The sequence below is a fragment of the Neofelis nebulosa genome, chromosome 3, assembly GCF_028018385.1.
Source record: "Neofelis nebulosa isolate mNeoNeb1 chromosome 3, mNeoNeb1.pri, whole genome shotgun sequence".
NCBI classification, from domain to species: Eukaryota; Metazoa; Chordata; class Mammalia; order Carnivora; family Felidae; genus Neofelis; species Neofelis nebulosa.
This window is the reverse complement of record NC_080784.1, coordinates 45,990,981-46,010,135: the sequence shown is the minus strand read 5'-3', so window position 1 is coordinate 46,010,135 and position 19,155 is coordinate 45,990,981. Positions and strand designations below refer to the sequence as shown.

The window sequence follows — 19,155 nt, the reverse complement described above, 5'->3', positions numbered from 1 at the left end:
CCTCTGTTCAGGAATGGAAAAACCAAGTTGACTGAACCAGGGATTTGGCTCCCAGATCTTGGGCAGTGTGAACACAATATGAATTCAAATCACATCCCCACAGTGAAACTTTCACTCTCTAGGAAACTGGTGGGGGATTGGGGTGGAGGGATCAAGGAAGGGACCTTGCTCATACACTCAGCCAAAAGTGCCCGGTGCTGAGGAACAGGCGGCAGCTTTTAGTAGCGGGGACAGAAAATTCAAATCATGTCCTTCTGGTAAATGCCACGGTCCCTGCAGGCCAAGATTGAGGGACGTGTCGTAGGGAAGGATCAGAGATGTCCCATCCTCTGTGGGAGAAAGGGCATTGGGACCTCTGGGCACCAGGCAAGGTGGAAGCAGCAGGAATCCAGGTGAGAGACCCTTCATGGGGTGGGAAACACTGGTCATTCCCCAAGAGAAGTTTTCTAGAAGACGGAAGACATTTTGCTGCACCCACACAAAAGTACAGACACAAATCTTTGAAAGGTAGTACCATTTTATTTAGTGTTATAGAAATTTTAGGTTACTTGTTAAAAACGAAACCAAAGAAGTTAAAAATTCCCGAAGTAACAAGGCAGGGAATAGTTTTACAATCCAAAAATGCTGGGCAATCCTGCAAACGGAGGGAGGAAGAGGTCAAGTCAGTCGCTCCCATAGTAGATACTGAGAAACCAGAGTTGCCGTTCATGTGACTAGTAGGAGGTTAAGTTCTCCACCTAAGGCAATGACTCTTTCGGCCTTGAGGGATAATTCATTAGTAGTTCTCAGAAAGAAAACAGAAAGGTCAATTGGGAAAAAGGACCCAGGGAGGGAAGATCCTAATTTAACATTAAGTTGCCTCTGGACTTCAACACAGTATGTGGCTGAGGGGCGAGGATCCTCCCTCCTCTCTGACCTTCTGAGCGCCACCCGCTGCGGGCAAAGCTGGAAACGGCATGCGTACACCCCATCCGTGCACACACCTCTCCACTCGGCAGAGGCAAAGGGCAGACTTTCTTGCTCCTCCGTTCTGCCACCCTGATGTGGCTAACACACAGGAATAAGACGGAGGGCAAGAAACCTGTGAAAGTCCAATGAGATGGACAGCAAGTAGTCGGGCAAAGGACTGACATTTTTTCAGGAGTCTGACCTCCAACTGAAGTTCACTGCAAGGTGTTTGGTATTTAATCGGATGCTTCCCTAAAGTCCTGACTGCTCTTTCTGAAGGCAGCCGGGCAAGGCCAGGAAGAGGAGAGCTGCTCCAGCTTCTCCAGAACACAGCTGCCTCCCAGGGTCCTTCAACTGGGTTAGCATTTACAGCAGCCAGAGGCACGTCCCAGCTCTCTTTGTGTACTTGGGTGTGTGCCCCCCCCCCAACCCTCGCCAGTTAGAGGAGCTCCAACCCTTGCTAATGGCTCAGAGCAGACTAAAATTCTTCCTAGATAAATTCTCCCCCAGAGACCAGAGTCCTCGAGGACAGTCGTTAACTAATGACCTCCAGGTGATCTATGCTGAGAGGTGCAGGAATGCTATGAATTCGGGTTTTTTCCAGCAGTGGTAGAAGCCAGACACCCTTGAAGTAAATTGTCCTTCGTTCTCCAGAGTTCCCAAGTGGCATTTCAGAGTACAGGAATTCACTCCTCTACCCAGACTTCCCTCTCATTATCTCCAGCAGATTATCTCCAGACCAACCACCTCTCGTGAACAGGTCTCCACACCAGCCCTTCTAAGGAGAAATCATTCAGACCACACCTGCCCCCAGTACACTTGGGTTATCACAGTCAAAATATACTTATAAGTAAAAAATATATTGCAGAATAAATATATACACGCACATTTTCAGAGTTCAAGTGGAATATAAGGTTCTTTTTGCAGGTATGTAAATAACTCTCATAGCACTCCAAAAATACAAGGCATCTGAGAGGCTTACAGTGGTCCCCACTACTGTAAGACAGTATTAAATAAAATAGCTAAAGATAATTAACAGCTAATTCGATAAATCAAGTTACAGTATCATCCTTCAGATTAAAGTGCTCCGATATAACTAACATTGCAGCAAACGTGATCCTGAAAAGGGCCTCTGCTGACAACCATCTTGCCTCTTAACCTCCATATATAACAAGGACAGACAGAGAAGCAATCCCTAGCCAATCCTCAAGCCCCGCCCACCACGCTAGCCTCAGATATTCTTCCCCCAGGAGAGCGGTAAAGATTTGATCAGATCCTGTCACAACCACGAGAAAAAACTGACCAACGCAGAAATATTCTAATTCCAGTATTAGGTTCCGGACAATGAAACTACCTGAAGGATCGGAATTGGGTGCTATTAGTGAAGACGTGTCCTAGCTTAAAAAAAAAAAGGGGGGGGGGGTATCCTCCTAGATTTAAAAATACAGCAAACCAAAACTAAGTGTTATCTTCTTGCTCTTCATAATTTTATAATAAGGTGGGGGAAATGCCGGGAAGTGCTGCTGAGGAAATCCGGGGGCCAAGCAAGGCCAAAGGAATCCTACTAAAATCATTCCGTACCTGGCGGAACCATTTTAGTGAGTGTATGGGTCATCCAATCCCTTATCAAGGCACCGACTAGGCTACTCTAGCCAGCTAGGAACCCAGCTATCATGAGACTTTGACCAACCCCATTAAGTGAGTGCAAAATGATTCTCTAATTCCCTATTCTACTTCTCGTGTCTCTACAGACACACCCTAAGGATTGATAAAGAGCACATTTTAAAGGCTAGAGAGTAGTGGTAGCTAATGTTTAGAAAAGGCAGCTTGTTCAAAATCTACAAGGCACACTCAGGGGCTTTCTTTAAACTCCCCTGCTCCAGTCAAATCAATAAGACCAAGTCGAAGAAGCCCAGAAGGTTCACACGGTATCAGAATTTAGCACCCGCAGCCAAAAGCCACCCTGAGCTACTCAAAAGCCAAGCAAGTGTGTGTAACACAACACCAACCACACACGGTCCTTCTCATTTCACCCCACACTTTACTGACTTGGGGGGGAAGGGGTACGTATCTCTAAATTTCAATATCAAAGAAAGAAAATCATCCCAATGTTAAATACATGAATATCCCCTGCGCCATCTGAATCTCTGGGCCAGGAGCAGATCTTATGACCATGTCTCCGATCAGAGCATAAAATATTTACAGGATAGTCAAAGGCACAGTGGCATTTAAAAACAAAACCCTGGGACTGTACAGTAAAAGATTCATTGTAATAATTAACCTGGTCTCAACTGGTAGAACGGACTCTTGCCAGATAACACACAAGGGAGATGGATGATTTCGAGCCTGTGTGCCGGTTATCAGGCATGCTGAGTCCTTGACCTCCGGGGCAGGTGGAAACAAACTCACAAAGAAGTCTCGGTGTCGCAGGCTGACGATTCACATCTTTCCTGCCTTTTTGCCGACCTGAGTGGGAATCCGGAGGATGTTGGGGGTCTCCTCCATGACCCTGACTAGCAGGTTGTCAATGTAGTCTTCCAGCTCGCGGACCTGAAACTCCTTCTTGCTTATCGTCTCCTTCTGTTTGAGGACCAGCTGGATCAGCTCATCGTGAGTTAGCTGTGCATAAGCGAAGGCAGGGTCCGACGGGTTGTATTTCTTTAGGGGGAGGAGAGAGGGGGAGAAAAAGTGGTAAAGTCAGCAAAGAAGTCAAATATCTAAAAGAAATACAAAAGAGGAAAATGTTAGCCGTCTGAGCCTCCTGGGAACGTGTTTTCAGTTCTGGTGGAAAAGCAGTTATTGACAAAGTTTTCTGTAAAGGACCAGACAGTGAATATTTTAGGCCTTGCAGGCCACATAGGGCCTTTGTTGCCTGTTATTCAATGTAGTAACTGGAGGTCTGTGAACACCTGGGATGACTGATGTCCACCTGTAAAGTGACCAGGCCCAAACGGTGAGGAAACACTAGGTAAGGACTGAATAAAAAGCACCTAATCATACCAAGTCTCCAGTTGTGTGGGGGAGGGGGCAGGGGAGGGGGGGACGCAACTTAACTTTTCCTGAAATTTGTAGTTCAGAGGATTTAGAAGTTTAAAGAAACAAATTCCTAGAGCCACCTCAAGACACTTTTGCCTGCAGAACTCGGAGGCAATCAGTTTCACCACCCTGAGGGTCAAATAATTTCACTTAGGAAGGCTAAGAGACCACCTTCTACAAGAAGCTAAGTCAAGAGAATCCTCATGGGGAACCAGTGTGGCTCAGTTGGTTAAGCGTCCGACTCTTGGTCGGGTCATGACCAAGGCTCAGGTCATGATCTCATGGTTCAAGGGTTCGAGCCCCGTATCAGGTTCTGCACTGGCAGCACAGAGCCTGCTTGGGATCCTCTTTTTTCCCCCACCTCCCTGCCCCTTCCCTGCCCACTCTCTCTCTCCCTCAAAATAAACAAACATATTTATTTATGATATATTATAATAAAGAAATAAGAATCATCATTCACTCTTTGACAAAAACATATAGACGGCTCTGTTCAGTCTCATGACATAAGCTGCCTACACACTAGCCGGAAATCAGAGAGATAGGCCACCTCTCCCATCCTGGCTCAGAAGGGAAGCACAGTGCTTGTACGACTGGCTTAGAAGCCCACACCAACATTTCCATCCGCAGAGCAGGTTTTCACCTACCACAGGCTGCACAGAAACAGGTGAGATGTTGGACTACTTTTCAAAAAACAACTTCTCCCTTAATCTTTCTGTTGTTTTTGTTTTTTACCTTGTTGAAGGCATACATCCCTCTAGACCTCAATCGCTCTATTTGTAATTCTAAAACAACCTTCAGCCAGAAAGTTGCATGCCTGGAAAAGAATTCTGGAGACTGGCTGTACAATGTGACTGTACTTAACCCTACCGATCTGTATGCTTAAAGGTGCTTAAAATCCCTCGTACACTGTGGTGGGAATGCAAACTGGTGCAGCCACTGTGGAAAATGGTATGGAGGTGCCTTTAAAAATTAAAAATAGAACTGATCCAGTAATTCCACTACTAGGTATTCACCCAAAGAAAACAAAAACACTAATTCAAAAAGATATACGCACCCCTATGTTTACTGCAGCATAGTTTACAAGAGCCAAACCATGGAAGCAGCCCAAGTGTCCTCAATAGATAAATGGGTTAAAAAAAGAAATGTGGTAATATATACAGTGGAATGTTATTCAGCCACAAAAAAAAGAACAAAACCTTACCATCTGCAACAACATGGACGGATCTAGAGAGTATAATGTTAAGCAAAATAAGTCACAGAAAGACAAATACCATATGATTTCACTCATATATGGAATTTAAGAAACAAAACAAAGAAAGAAAAAAAAGAGACAAAAAACCTCAGACTCTTAAATATAGAGAACTAGTGGTTACCAGAGGGGGCGTAGGTGGGAGTATGGCTGAAACAGGCAAAAGGGATTAAGAGTACATCATAATGAGCACCGACTAATGTATAGAATGGATGAATCATTAAACTGTACGCCTGAAACTAATATAATACTAAATGCCAATTACACTTGAATTTTAAAAAATAATTTTAAAAAATTTTAAATGCTTAAGATGGTAAGTTTTATGTTTATTTTACCACAATTTTCTTTAATGTTTTTATTTATTTTTGAGACGGAGAGAGACACAGCATGAGCAGGGGAGGAGCAGAGAGAGAGGGAGACACAGAATCTGAAGCAGGCTCCAGGCTCTGAGCTACCAGTACAGAGCCTGCAGTGGGGCTGGAATTCATGAACCGTGAGATCATGACCTGAGCTGAAGTCGGATGCTTAACCAACTGAGCCACCCAGGCACCCCTACCACAATTTTTTTAAATGTTTATTTATTTTTGAGAGGGAGAGAGAGCGAGCACGGGGGGTGGGGGGGGGAGGTAGGGGTGGTGCAGTGCAGAGAGCGAGAGGGACAGAGGATCCGAAGTAGGCTCTGCGCTAACAGAAGCAAGCCTGACGCGGGGCCCAAACTCATGAACTGTGAGATCATGCCCTGAGCCAAAGTCAGACACTCAACTGACTGAGCCACCCAGGTGTCTCTACCACAATTTTTAAAAAACTAGTTGCACATCTATTGATACATCCTATCAAGAAAAAAAGTACTCTTTGGACACAATAGCGAAGACTATGTTCTCAAGGGTTTTTAGATCATAACTCTGTCATGTAAGGATTTTATTTATTAAAAAATGTGGATCACAGAAGATACTCTCTGTAAGACAGTTTGTGAGATAGAAACATGAAGAAGCTGTCACCTGGAGGGAGGGACAGGCAGGGATTCCTCGAGAGTAGGGACCAGGTATGCGCAGGGGTTCAGGGGCTCAGAGTCCAGAGAGTTGGACAACCAAGCGCCCACTGTCACACAAGAGATCATGACAAACTTCAGAGATGGGAGTGACGAGTCAACTAGACTTTGGGCATGGATTAAAATTGATTTCCCCCCCCAAAATAACAGAATCCTGTTTTTCACTTTAAAGGGAATATTCCCTCATAATGGAAAATCTCAACTACAGAAGATGGAAAAAATTATTGCCTATAACTCCAACACTTAACATTTGGGTCTCCTATTGTTTCCTTGGTTTCTTTATGGTATGTTTTCAAACTTTAAGCATCACGCAGAATATGGCTTAAAAGCATTTTAAAATTATTGTTTTGTGAGCATTTTCCCATCATTAAATTTTGGCAAAAATCACGTTTTTTTAACGGATGCTTAAAATTTCGTTATACTTTACCCATCTCCCTATTGCTGGATATTTAGGTTGTTTTAAAAATTATACATAACAGTTTTTATTAAAATGCCTGAGCAGAAATCTTTGATCATATCTCTAAAATATTTCCTTACGATAGATGCAGAGGATTGAAAGAGCATGCATACTTCATACCTTACAAACTGTGAAAACAGCGATTCAGTTTGATTTCATAATCCAAAGGGGAAAGAATGTAAGACTTTGAAATCATTACACGATCCTAGACATGTGATCATTTAAAAAATTGCAAAACAATCCAGCATTACAAAAAGTGAGCAACAGCATGGTGAGGAAGACGTACAAAGAAAATATCTGTTAATTCCTTGTCACATATTTCCTTCCAGGATTTTTGCATTGGACTCCCCCTCCCATAGTTGTAATAATAATAATAATGATGATGATGTCTATTCAAATTTGGGTCCAACTGTTTCCATATTAATAGGACAGATGATTTTTGGATCTAGGTGGCTGTACTATTTTTAAATTTTTTTTTTAATGTTTGTTATTTTTGAGAGAGACAGAGAGCAGCAAGCAGGGAAGGGGCAGAGAGAGAGGGAGACACAAAATCAGAAGCAGGCCCCAGCTCTGAGCTGTCAGCACAGAGCCCGATGTGGGGCTTGAACTCACCGACCGTGAGGCCATGACCTGAGCTGTAGTCAGCCGCCCAAATGACTGAGCCACCCAGGCGCCCCAGGTGGCTGTATTATTTTTAAATGGAAGTGTTAAAGCCACTTGGGTAAATAACACACTAAGTTTTAAATCATCTAGAAAGAACGGAGGCCCTAAAACAGGAACCTGCCTCCCAAAAAAAGCCATTGTAGCAATGCTTCAGCTATCTTTTCATAACTTTAGCTATGCAATTTCTTTCCCTAACCTCTGTCTTACTTTGCAACATTCCAAAGAGTAGTTACTTTTATAAATATTATTTACGGCTTAGTACAAAGCATCTATTATACAGAGGGCCAATAGCAGTCTCCAGGAAACTTTCCATATTTACTCAGAATATTTACGAGGCATGGTCCAGGACCAAGCGCTTTGTTGCAGTCAGCCAGAGGGGCAGCGGTGGGTCGGACAAACCGTAAGCAAAATAAGCAGCAGTTGCCTTTGTTGTAAGGCAAGTTATTCTCTCAATCAGGGCCAGGAGATAAGCCCCTGATTACATGAGCTTTGAAGAATAAATAAAATGGGAGCCAAGGGTCTTGCTCACTTCCCGACAGCTAGGTGTTTGTTTCTCTTTGGAGCCCAGCTGCATTCCACAGTAAAAGGAAGGAGGGATGGGAGGCTGCTCCACGACCCTGGTTTTCATTACTGTCCCTTTTATGCTGTCCTTTTGCCCGGTTTCCTGGTAAATATCGTTAACTCCAGGAAGATAAACGCGGCCTCCTCTCCACACCCACAGAAGCCAGCCAAGCTGCGTTGGTCGAGTTATGGTGTGGTTTTAGGCTATGGCTAAAACACAGCAGGCACACCGTACTGGCCACAGCTGATCATTCTGAGAATGATGCTTACTTACCGGCGGCCCTGGAAGCATGTAGTACAAGCGAAGAGAAGGCGAGGCGGCTGGAAGATGCTAAACAGCTTGCAGCAACCATCTGTCATCACCGCTCAGCCTCTTTACCTGAATCTCTGATCTCAGGGACCCTTTAGCCCAGCTCCTGGTGGCACAGGTGCAATGGAGCCAGAGGTAATACAGACTAACCAATGCTTTAAAAATGCTTGCGGAGTAAAGGAGGCATGAGCGAAAAGTTTTTATTTTAAAAACACAAAAACTGGGGCGCCTGGGTGGCTCAGCTGGTTAAGCGTCCAACTCCTGGTTTCAACTCAGGTCATAACCTCAACGTTCTGTGAGTGCGAGCCCCACATCAGGCTCTGCACTAACAGTGTGGTGCCTACTTGGGGTTCTCTCTCTGCCCCTCCCACTCGCTCTCTCTCTCTCTCTCTCAAAATAAATAAATAAACTTTAAAAAAAAGAATAAAAACACAAAAACTGGGGTGCCTGGGTGGCTCAGTCAGTTGGGCGTCCGACTCTTGATTAAGGCTCAGGTCAGGATCTCAGTTTATGGGATCCAGCCCTGCATCAGGCTCTGCGTGGACAGCATGGAGCCTGCTTGGGATTCTCAGTCTCTCTCTCTCTCTTTGTCTCTCTCTGCCCTGCTCGTGCTCCACCCCCCCCCCAAAATAAACTTTAAAACATAAACTAAACAATAAAAAATAAAAACAGAAAAGCTACTTGATGTCTTACACTGCACAAGACTGTAAGATCTCTGATTGAATGCAATTTCTAGATGCCCTAAACTAAAATAGAAATAAGGTTCATTTCTACTGACAGTGACTACCCCAGGAGTCAGTTAGGAAATTCCTCTCCACATATTTGAAATGCAACACATCCTTGCCCACCAGTCCCTCAGTAAATCATTCTCCTCCAGCCCACATGACAATGAGTCAAAGACCAGAGGTCTGCAACAAGGCAGTGTTCTAAATTCTCCTGATTTTTGAACCAGAAAGGGCAGAATGGAGACACTCTATAACTCTATAGCAGAGATCATCTGGGGCTCGGGGGGGTGGGGGGGGGTGGGTGGAGGGAGGGGTTGGTTTTGTTTGATTTGTGGGCAGGAGTTGTTGTTTTAAAGTTAGCCCAAGCTTTTTAAAGAGAAGAGACCCTCTAATCAAGCAATATTCTTCCTGGAGATTTAGCTTAAGAAGGGAAAGAGTTCTATGCAAGAAATTATTGACTATGACAGCATTCGCACTGAAAAACAGAAAACAGCCCAAATATCCAATAATAGGGGAACAGGTTAAGTAAATATTGATATAACCATTTCAAAGAATTAAGTAGCAACATACAAAAATGCTTACGGTATACTAGATAAACCACCAAATGAATAAGAGAACCAGTGTCTCCATGCAGGCAATGGGGCTGGAAAACCACCAATTTGGCCACTGATGTATTCATCAGTGGATACAAAAGCCTGAGAATGAAAGGTTGGTGAGGAGCAGGATACCTACAGAGTCTGAAATTAATTCCCCACAAATTCTTATTGATTGTAAAGGGGATAAATAGCATTGTTATCCTAGAGACGCTGGTGGGCACCACCTACAGAAAGTCATCAGAGTTAACACCCCCACTACCAGGACAAGCTGATACCATGTGCCTCTTTACACGATGCACCGGGAAGGGACACATGACTTGCATGGTTAATTCCTGCCAAGAAAGCATAACCTCAACCAAACCATGAGGTTTTGAGCAGACAAATCCAAACTGAGGAGAACTCTACAAAACAATTGATCTGAAGTCTTAGAAAATGTCGAGGTCTTGAAAGACAAAGAAGGCTCGGGGGATCCAGGATAAAAGAGTCTAGAGAGACACAGCAACATAAGAGCGAGAGATCCTGGATTGGATCCCGGACTAGAAAGAAAGACAGAAAAATGAAGGAGCACACTAATGAGACAACGGGTGGACCTGAAATTTGGGCTAGAGATGAGAAAAGAGGATTACGCCAATTTTAAAAGTCGTGATCCTGATTAAATGTCCTTATTCTTAGGAATTACATGCTTAGGTATTTTAGAGGTAAAAGGGGCATGAGGTAGGCAACTTACCCTCCAGCGGTTCAGAAGAAAAAAAAAAGTATGTATATACAAAGACAGAACAGACAGGGATGGGGAGAGAGAGGGTGGCAATGATAAAACCAATGTGGTAAGATGTCAACAATTGGTGAACTGGGATGAAAGGTATATAGGAGTTCTTTGTTCTATTCTTGCAACTTTTAATTTTGAAATGACTGCAGAATAAAGTTTCAGAAAATTATATCTATGCCATGATTACAACCCCAGGAATTTTACACTCGTGCCAAAAGATAAGAAAAGATACACGGGGAAATGAAAATATCGAATTTGAATGGACCAGATGGTGGGTGACATTTTCTTCTTACTGAAAAGAAGTAACAGTATCAATCACATTGTTTGGGGACAACAAACAATCGGACAATAAGTCAGTAACCATAAGGGGAATAGTAATTATCCAATGGAAAGTGTAGAAGCTCCCAAAGATTATCCAAAGACACAGACATAAGGTTAAATTGCTCCTGGCATTACCTGCTACCCAAGGAGGTGTACATAATGGTGGCTCTAGAAATGGGTTTTGTATAGATCCCTAATTAGCATGTCTATTTCTTTTTTTTTTTTAATTTTTTTTTTTAATGTTTATTTATTTTTGAGAGAGAGGGAGAGAGAGTACGAGCAGGAGAGGAACAGAGAGAGGCAGGCACAGAATTGGAAGCAGGCTCCCGGCTCTGAGCTGAGCTGTCAGCATGGAGCCCAATGCGGGGCTCGAACTCACGGAGCGTGAGATCATGACCTGAGCTGAAGTCGGGCGCTTAACCGAAGGAGCCACCCAGGCACCCCTAGCATGCCTATTTCTTGGAGAAAGCATACCTTCATCATGGCTTCGTTGATCATGTTCTCACTGATGATGGTGGCAGTGCCCAAGCTGGAATTAACAATCTTGGGGGCTGCTGCGTTCATTGGCTTCACGGGATGAAGTCTAAAGAGAAGGGGATAGGATCCTTAGACCTTTCTGTAATGACAAAACTGAGAAACTGTCCATCTCACAGATGGCAGTCAGCAAGACAGACAAGGGGACAGAGTGGTGATACATTGTGTTCACACCCCCAGTCCAACACACGCCAATGTTCCTGGGAAATGAAAGCAGTCAGCACAAGGCAGCCACAGGGTCAACAAAGCCCACCCACCTGACAGCCGGGGTCCTGACATTCTCGCGAGACCCTTGGTCTCCTGATCATTGTCAGAAGAACATTAAAGACGGTCTCTTACTTTTGAGACAACGACAGCCTCAGATTGCACCGTGTGAGTCCCTACAGAGCCTGCTGCTCCTCAACAGTAAAGGAAGAGTTCAGAACAAATACGCCTGCTTCACATCGGCCGGTGCTTAACGCAAGCTTTCAACCCTGCTAGGTTCCACCACTCTGTCTCCGTTGGCTTCTGATACTAGGAAGATGCTGGTCACGAGACATCTCTGCAGTCTGAGAGCCCCAAATCTGACTATGATGAACTATTCCAAAACTGGCTTCGAAGCCTGTCACTATGTCCTCCCTACAAACGTAGGAGTGTCTAAGGGAGGGATTCCCACCGCAGGGGGAGACACTTTGAAAACAGCCCCTACCAGCCAAATGCACAGTATGTACCATCAAGATATCTGTGCGGTTAGAAAGCCAGAACCTCGGCAGGCAAAAAGCAAAGGGCAGGGTGGGCAGGGTGGGGGACATTGCTCACGTGGAAACAACCTTTCCCGACTCTCACCTGTGCTTGGCTGACCCCGTTCCCGTGCTCGGCTGAGCTGAGACTGGATGTGTCTCTGAGGGTGAGACCCAGGCCTGAAGAAGCGGCTTCCTCTTGCCAGAATTGTCCACCTTACCAGCAGGACCCTCTGCTGTTGCTTTTTTTTGAGATTCTGCTGTACTGGTGTGGTGCGTGTCAGCGTGTGGGTAGCTAGGGAAAGAGTGCGGAACAGGAAAGGTCTCAGAAAAGGAGGGGCTGGGTACAGGAGAATCCAGGGCCACTTCAGGACGCTGGCTTGGCCCCCCATTTCCCGGCAACTCTTCCTTCTCGCCACCGCCAGGACCTGACCGCTGTTTATCCGAGCGTGAACTCTTGCCACGATCTGGTTTATGAATTCCCAAAGCTGTGGTCAGGAAGCTGTGGTCCGAAGAAGAAGCTGTAACGGGTGCTTTGGGCGCCTTCGACTGGGGGTCGTGCAGGCTCTCGGTGGGCGCCACCCACCCAACCGCCTGGCCTCTCGGCCCCTTTCCCATCTCAGGACAGGCAGGTGACACGCTCAAGGAAGAAGGCCCGGCTTCCGGGGCTGCCACCCAGGCCGTCTCTCCATCTCCGTCATCTTCAATCTGATCCACTCTTTCATCATCCGATGCCACTTCGGGGATGGAAGGAAGGGTTAAGCCCAGGTCAGCCAGGACTGGAGAGCTAACACCTGGGGCAGAGGGAAGGCCGCCCAGGGAGTCGGACAATAAGCCTTCGTGATCACTGGCTTTGCTCTGATTCTCGGCCATGAGCAGATGGTCTCCCTCGACCCCACAGAGGGGAAGGTCTTGCCCCGAGCTTGCTTCACTCACAGGGCCTTCTGAGAAACTCTCCTCGCAGGGGAGGGCAAGGGGATCAGCCGTGGAAGCTAGCGCACCCTGACTGGCCGCTTCCCTCTTGGAGTCCTCTGTGTGGACAGACCCGGCAGGCTCCCCATCTGACCCATTTCCAGCCGTGGCTCCTTCCCGTGGCGGCTCCTGGGGGTTCCCTTCATCCTCCTCCTCCGACCCGGGGAACTTCTCTAACTCCTCCTCCGTAAAGAGCTGCTCAGAAAATGACACCCGCTTCTTGATTTTCTTTCGGCCCTCATGGACATTCTCCTCGTGCGTCTGCATCGCACAGCCAAGAGTGGGGGATGATTCTGCCATCTGAAGAGGGGACACTGCTTCTGGAACCGCAGAAGCCGTTCTGCCGTCCTTCACTCTGTTCTCCCCACAAGACCCACATGGACTTGCGACGTCTGTGTCTTCCCCCATTGGAGGCTTCCCAGCTGGGCTTTCAATCTCGCCACTTGGGGGTGAAAGGGCGAATGTCATTTCTTGGGTCCCTTGAGATGAAGGGACAGAGGCTTGTTCTGAGGGGGGCAACCTCAGAACTTCTTGTGGCTCGGTCTCAGGCTGCTTCGGGAGAGACTTTGCTGAGTCATTACTGACGGTGTTCTCCGGGCCTACCTCACTGGTCTTCCTCGGAGAATCTTCTGGCCCTTTCCTCACTGGAGTGGGTAGCTGTTTAGAAAGTGACCCCGAGGCACAAGAAACAGTCTTTGGAACTTGTGTTAAACTCTCCTTTTGCAATTCTGCTTTAAGGAGTAAGGATGGTTCTTCAGGACCGGCCTGGCCCTTGTCTGTGGAAGGCCAGTTTTCAACCGGCGTGGATGTGGAAATGGGGGCCGCTATGGGAGATGAGAAAGAGAAGAAGACAGAAGGAGATTCAGAGGACAGTGTCTCTGAGCCATGACCCGATTTAGAAAGGACAGGTGTCTGGCCAGAACTGGAAAGAAGAGCGGAAAAAAAGAGAGGAGACTCAGGGGAAGAAGGAAGCCTGGCTGTGGGTTGAGCCTCTGGAGACACTTCCAGTCTGCAAAAAGGACAAAATAAAATCTGCAGGTCAGTTGCAGATGCATCAGAAGAGGCAAAAAAAAAAAACCCCAAAAACATGTAAAAATAAAGTTGATCCAAAGGGGAGAGCTTTTTTATACTTGGGGCAGTATCTTAAGGAGTTAAAGAAGGAGGGAGCTTCTGGGTGGGTCAGCTGGTTAAGCATCTGACTTCTGGTTTTGGCTTAGGTCATGACTTCATGGTTTGTGAATTTGAGCCCCGCATCAGGCTCCTTGCTGACAGTGTGGAGCTGGCTTGGGATTCTCTCTCTCCCTCTCTCTTTGCCCCTCCCTTGCTCTCTCTCTCCCTCTCCCTCTCTTGAAAATAAATAAGTGAACTTTAAAAAAAAAAAAAAAAGTTAAGGAAGAAACAACAACAAAAAGAAGTTAAGGAAGAAACACGAATTATTTAACACATAAAAGGGACATTTTTTAAAACATTTTTTAAAAATGTTTATTCATTTTTGAGAGAGAGAGAGAGAGAGTGCGCGAGCGTGCAGGGGAGGGGCAGAGAAAGGGGCTGGAGGGAGGATCTGAAGCAGGCTCCGAGCTGACAGCACAGAACCCAACACGGGGCTCAAACCCATGAACTGTGAGATCATGACCTGAGCCAAAGTCGGACACTCAACCGACTGAGCCACCCAGGTGCCCCATAAAAGGGACACTTTGATCACCAAGCACACCTGCCACACAAGGGCTGTTGCCACAGAAAGAGAAAGCTCCAGGTAAAGCAACAGTTTACAGTGTCTTTTGGTGATAAACAAAAAGCATCTAAAAAGTTCAAAGTAGTCCAAGAGGCACCTCAAGGCAACAGGCACAAATTTTGAAGAGGAATGGCCTGCGTGTATGTGTCTGTGTGTCTGAAATCAAAGTAAGCAGAATCTCAAAAAAAGTCTCCCCCATCCCAGACCACAGAAATACTGTTTGTGCGAACGTGAATCATGCTGAAAGCAGAAAGTTCCCGACGCACCACCACCCCCCACCAGGCTCCTGCCACGAGGGGCACCCTAAACACTCTGAGAACTCAAGGGTGGATCAAGGGTCTCTGGTGCCAGCAGACCAGAGCCAAAGTGCAAGGAGGAGAGATAACATCTGCCTCAAATGGAAATATGTGGTAAGAACTTTAAATACACACGTTCTGCGCATAACCACAACCCCAATCTGGTATTCCCAACTTGCAATACTCAGAATCTGCTACACCCTGCGGCAGTCCATCGGGGTCTGAACGTCCTACTGAGACGGGCAGACCACACATGGTGGTCGTGGCTTTGGGCCGGGACGCATCACTGCCGTCTGTGCAGGGCAGGCCGGGCAGGCAGGCCGGGCTGGTCGAAAACCACTTAGACTATCAAATGCTTGCCACACACAGGGACCGCCATAGAACGACGAGCAAGAGGTGCTGTAACGGTAGATCCCGCTGATTACAACGAGCAGTGAGGGGCAGGCCCTGCATGAGAAGGAACAAGACTCACCGAGGCTTGACAGCTTTGGTCTGCGGAGCCCTTACAGAGGGAGCAGGTGGTGTAGGTTCAGACTTGGGCTCTCGGTCAGCTTCCGGTTCTGTGATCTGCACGTCCTCAAAGGGATTCAGGGATTTACCGCGTCCGGAGACAACAGCCGTAGTATCCTTCTCGGATCTTTCTACTAGGTCTCCGTCAGGCCCCGCCTGGTCCCCCCTCGGTGTGACTTCCATAAGCGTGCCTTCCTTCTCCTTTCCTGGGACCGTAGGGGGGCTTCCGCCTTCACTGCCCTTAGCCACATCCTTCTTTCCTGTCACCAGAGACAGCAAAGAGGACTTCTTGTTCTCCTGCTTCTTGCTCTCCTTGGTTTCTTTTGTCGCCTCCAAGCTCACTGGAGCCGTGTTCTCCTGAATGTCCCCACTGATCTGCGGCCGGTAGGATGGCAGAGACATAGATTTCAGAGAGTCTTTTGTGGAAGACTCAGAGAACTGTCTGTCGGAAGACACCGCCCCAACGTCCCCAGGCTCCTTCCAGGACCGAGTGGCCAGGTTTTCGGTGGAGGAGAACAAATGCTTCTTCCTGAAGCCCTGGGGGGACGGGGAAGAAGAAGGGGTGCTGTCCTTGGTCTCGCTCTTGGCTTCTGGCTGCTCCACATAAACATGGTTCCCGTTGATACAGACATTAGAGCGAGAAAGGAAGTCATTCTTAGACCGAAGGCCACCAAGAAAGGGGAGTCCTCCTTCCTTCTTGGGAAGGTTGAAATTGATCTGGTTCAGTTGCTTAGGATGTGCACTCTCTGTTCTCTTGGGAGACAGGACTATGGGAAGAAAAGCAAAGATCCAAAGGAAACAAGATGTTAAACGAGTGGTTCACAACTGGAAGGGGGTCCGTCTCTCCACGTCTGAATACATTTTTGGTAAACCGCCATCGGGTGTGTTACTGGCATCTAGCAGGTAGAGGTCAGGGTTGCTGCTAAAGATCCTACAGCACAGGGGGCAGCCCCACAACAAAGAATTATCTGGCCCAAACTACCAATAGTGCTGGGATTGAGAAGCCCTGCATTAAACCAATGCGAAGGGCAGAATCTGGCCAACAGTAACGATTTGGTCATTGAAATTGAAGTTCAAAACACACATTTAATTCACAGTTAAAGGAACCGAATTCCTCAACTTTCATTAAGGATGTAGCCCATGAAGGTTACGCACATCAAGAGGACCTCAATAAATACCTCAGGAATAAATGAAATATCAGAATTACTCTAAGGTTGCATGATTTTACCCTTAATTAGAAAAAAAAAAAAAAAAACCCCGGATGCATACATTTTGTTAATTCCAAAAGCTTATATTAATGTATATCAGTTACAGAGCCAGACTGATTTAGAAAAGAATTTATGCATTCTTAGAAACCAGAGTGCTTAGAAATAGAGAAGATGACATGATACTATACATGGAAAATCCGATAGACTCCACCAAAAGTCTGCTAGAACTGATACATGAATTCAGCAAAGTTGCAGGATACAAAATCAATGTACAGAAATCAGTTGCATTCTTATACACTAACAATGAAGCAACAGAAAGACAAATAAAGAAACTGATCCCATTCACAATTGCACCAAGAAGCATAAAATACCTAGGAATAAATCTAACCAAAGATGTAAAAGATCTGTATGCTGAAAACTATAGAAAGCTTATGAAGGTAATTGAAGAAGATATAAAGAAATGGAAAGACATTCCCTGCTCATGGATTGGAAGAATAAATATTGTCAAAATGTCAATACTACCCAAAGCTATCTACACATTCAATGCAATCCCAATCAAAATTGCACCAGCATTCTTCTCGAAACTAGAACAAGCAATCCTAAAATTCATATGGAACCACAAAAGGCCCCGAATAGCCAAAGTAATTTTGAAGAAGAAGACCAAAGCAGGAGGCATCACAATCCCAGACTTTAGCCTCTACTACAAAGCTGTCATCATCAAGACAGCATGATATTGGCACAAAAACAGACATATAGACCAATGGAATAGAATAGAAACCCCAGAACTAGACCCACAAACGTATGACCAACTAATCTTTGACAAAGCAGGAAAGAACATCCAATGGAAAAAAGACAGTCTCTTTAACAAATGGTGCTGGGAGAACTGGACAGCAACATGCAGAAGGTTGAAACTAGACCACTTTCTCACACCATTCACAAAAATAAACTCAAAATGGATAAAGGACCTGAATGTGAGACAGGAAACCATCAAAACCCTAGAGGAGAAAGCAGGAAAAGACCTCTCTGACCTCAGACGTAGCAATCTCTTACTCGACACATCCCCAAAGGCAAGGGAATTAAAAGCAAAAATGAACTACTGGGACCTTATGAAGATAAAAAGCTTCTGCACAGCAAAGGAAACAACCAACAAAACTAAAAGGCAACCAACGGAATGGGAAAAGATATTTGCAAATGACATATCGGACAAAGGGCTAGTATCCAAAATCTATAAAGAGCTCACCAAACTCCACACCCGAAAAACAAATAACCCAGTGAAGAAATGGGCAGAAAACATGAATAGACACTTCTCTAAAGAAGACATCCGGATGGCCAACAGGCACATGAAAAGATGCTCAATGTCGCTCCTCATCGGGGAAATACAAATCAAAACCACACTCAGATATCACCTCACGCCAGTCAGAGTGGCCAAAATGAACAAATCAAGAGACTATAGATGCTGGAGAGGATGTGGAGAAACGGGAACCCTCTTGCACTGTTGGTGGGAATGCAAATTGGTGCAGCCACTCTGGAAAACAGTGTGGAGGTTCCTCAGAAAATTACAAATAGACCTACCCTATGACCCAGCAATAGCATTGCTAGGAATTTACCCAAGGGATACAGGAGTACTGATGCATAGGGGCACTTGTACCCCAATGTTTATAGCAGCACTCTCAACAATAGCCAAATTATGGAAAAAGCCTAAATGTCCATTAACTGATGAATGGATAAAGAAATTGTGGTTTATATACACAATGGAGTACTACGTGGCAATGAGAAAGAATGAAATATGGCCCTTTGTAGCAACGTGGATGGAATTGGAGAGTGTGATGCTGAGTGAAATAAGCCATACAGAGAAAGACAGATACCATATGTTTTCACTCTTATGTGGATCCTGAGAAACTTAACAGAAACCCATGGGGGAGGGGAAGGAAAAAAAAAAAAAAAAGAGGTTAGAGTGGGAGAGAGCCAAAGCATAAGAGACTCTTAAAAACTGAAAACAAACTGAGGGTTGATGGGGGGTGGGAGGGAGGCGGGGGGGTGGGTGATGGGTATTGAGGAGGGCACCCGTTGGGATGAGCACTGGGTGTTGTACGGAAACCAATTTGACAATAAATTTCATATACTGAAAAAAAAAAGAAAAGAAACCAGAGTGCTTAGGATGAGCACTGGGTGTTGTACGGAAACCAATTTGACAATAAATTTCATATACTGAAAAAAAAAAGAAAAGAAACCAGAGTGCTTAGGATGACCACTGGGTGTTGTACGGAAACCAATTTGACAATAAATTTCATATACTGAAAAAAAAAGAAAAGAAACCAGAGTGCTTAGGATGAGCACTGGGTGTTGTACGGAAACCAATTTGACAATAAATTTCATATACTGAAAAAAAAAAAGAAAAGAAACCAGAGTGCTTAGGATGAGCACTGGGTGTTGTATGGAAACCAATTTGACAATAAATTTCATATACTGAAAAAAAAAAAAAAGAAAAGAAACCAGAGTGCTTA

The 19,155-nt window shown here is 45.5% G+C and overlaps 1 protein-coding gene across 3 annotated transcripts in view; it reads right to left on the bottom strand.

Moving 5' to 3' along the window:
• Positions 1-499: 499 nt before the first annotated feature.
• RAB11FIP1 (RAB11 family interacting protein 1) overlaps positions 500-19,155 on the bottom strand; it is a 34,809-nt gene continuing 16,153 nt past the window's right edge. For 2 of the 3 annotated variants that reach the window (XM_058720696.1, XM_058720697.1), the window contains exons 3-6: positions 15,406-16,210; positions 12,040-13,914; positions 11,155-11,263; positions 500-3,606 (exon numbers count right to left, since the gene is read on the bottom strand). In XM_058720696.1, the coding sequence (XP_058576679.1) occupies positions 3,388-3,606; positions 11,155-11,263; positions 12,040-13,914; positions 15,406-16,210 (3,008 nt within the window). In that variant the 3' untranslated portion in view covers positions 500-3,387. The remainder of the gene's footprint in view (positions 3,607-11,154; positions 11,264-12,039; positions 13,915-15,405; positions 16,211-19,155) is intronic. The other variant, XM_058720698.1, reaches the window with a different exon arrangement.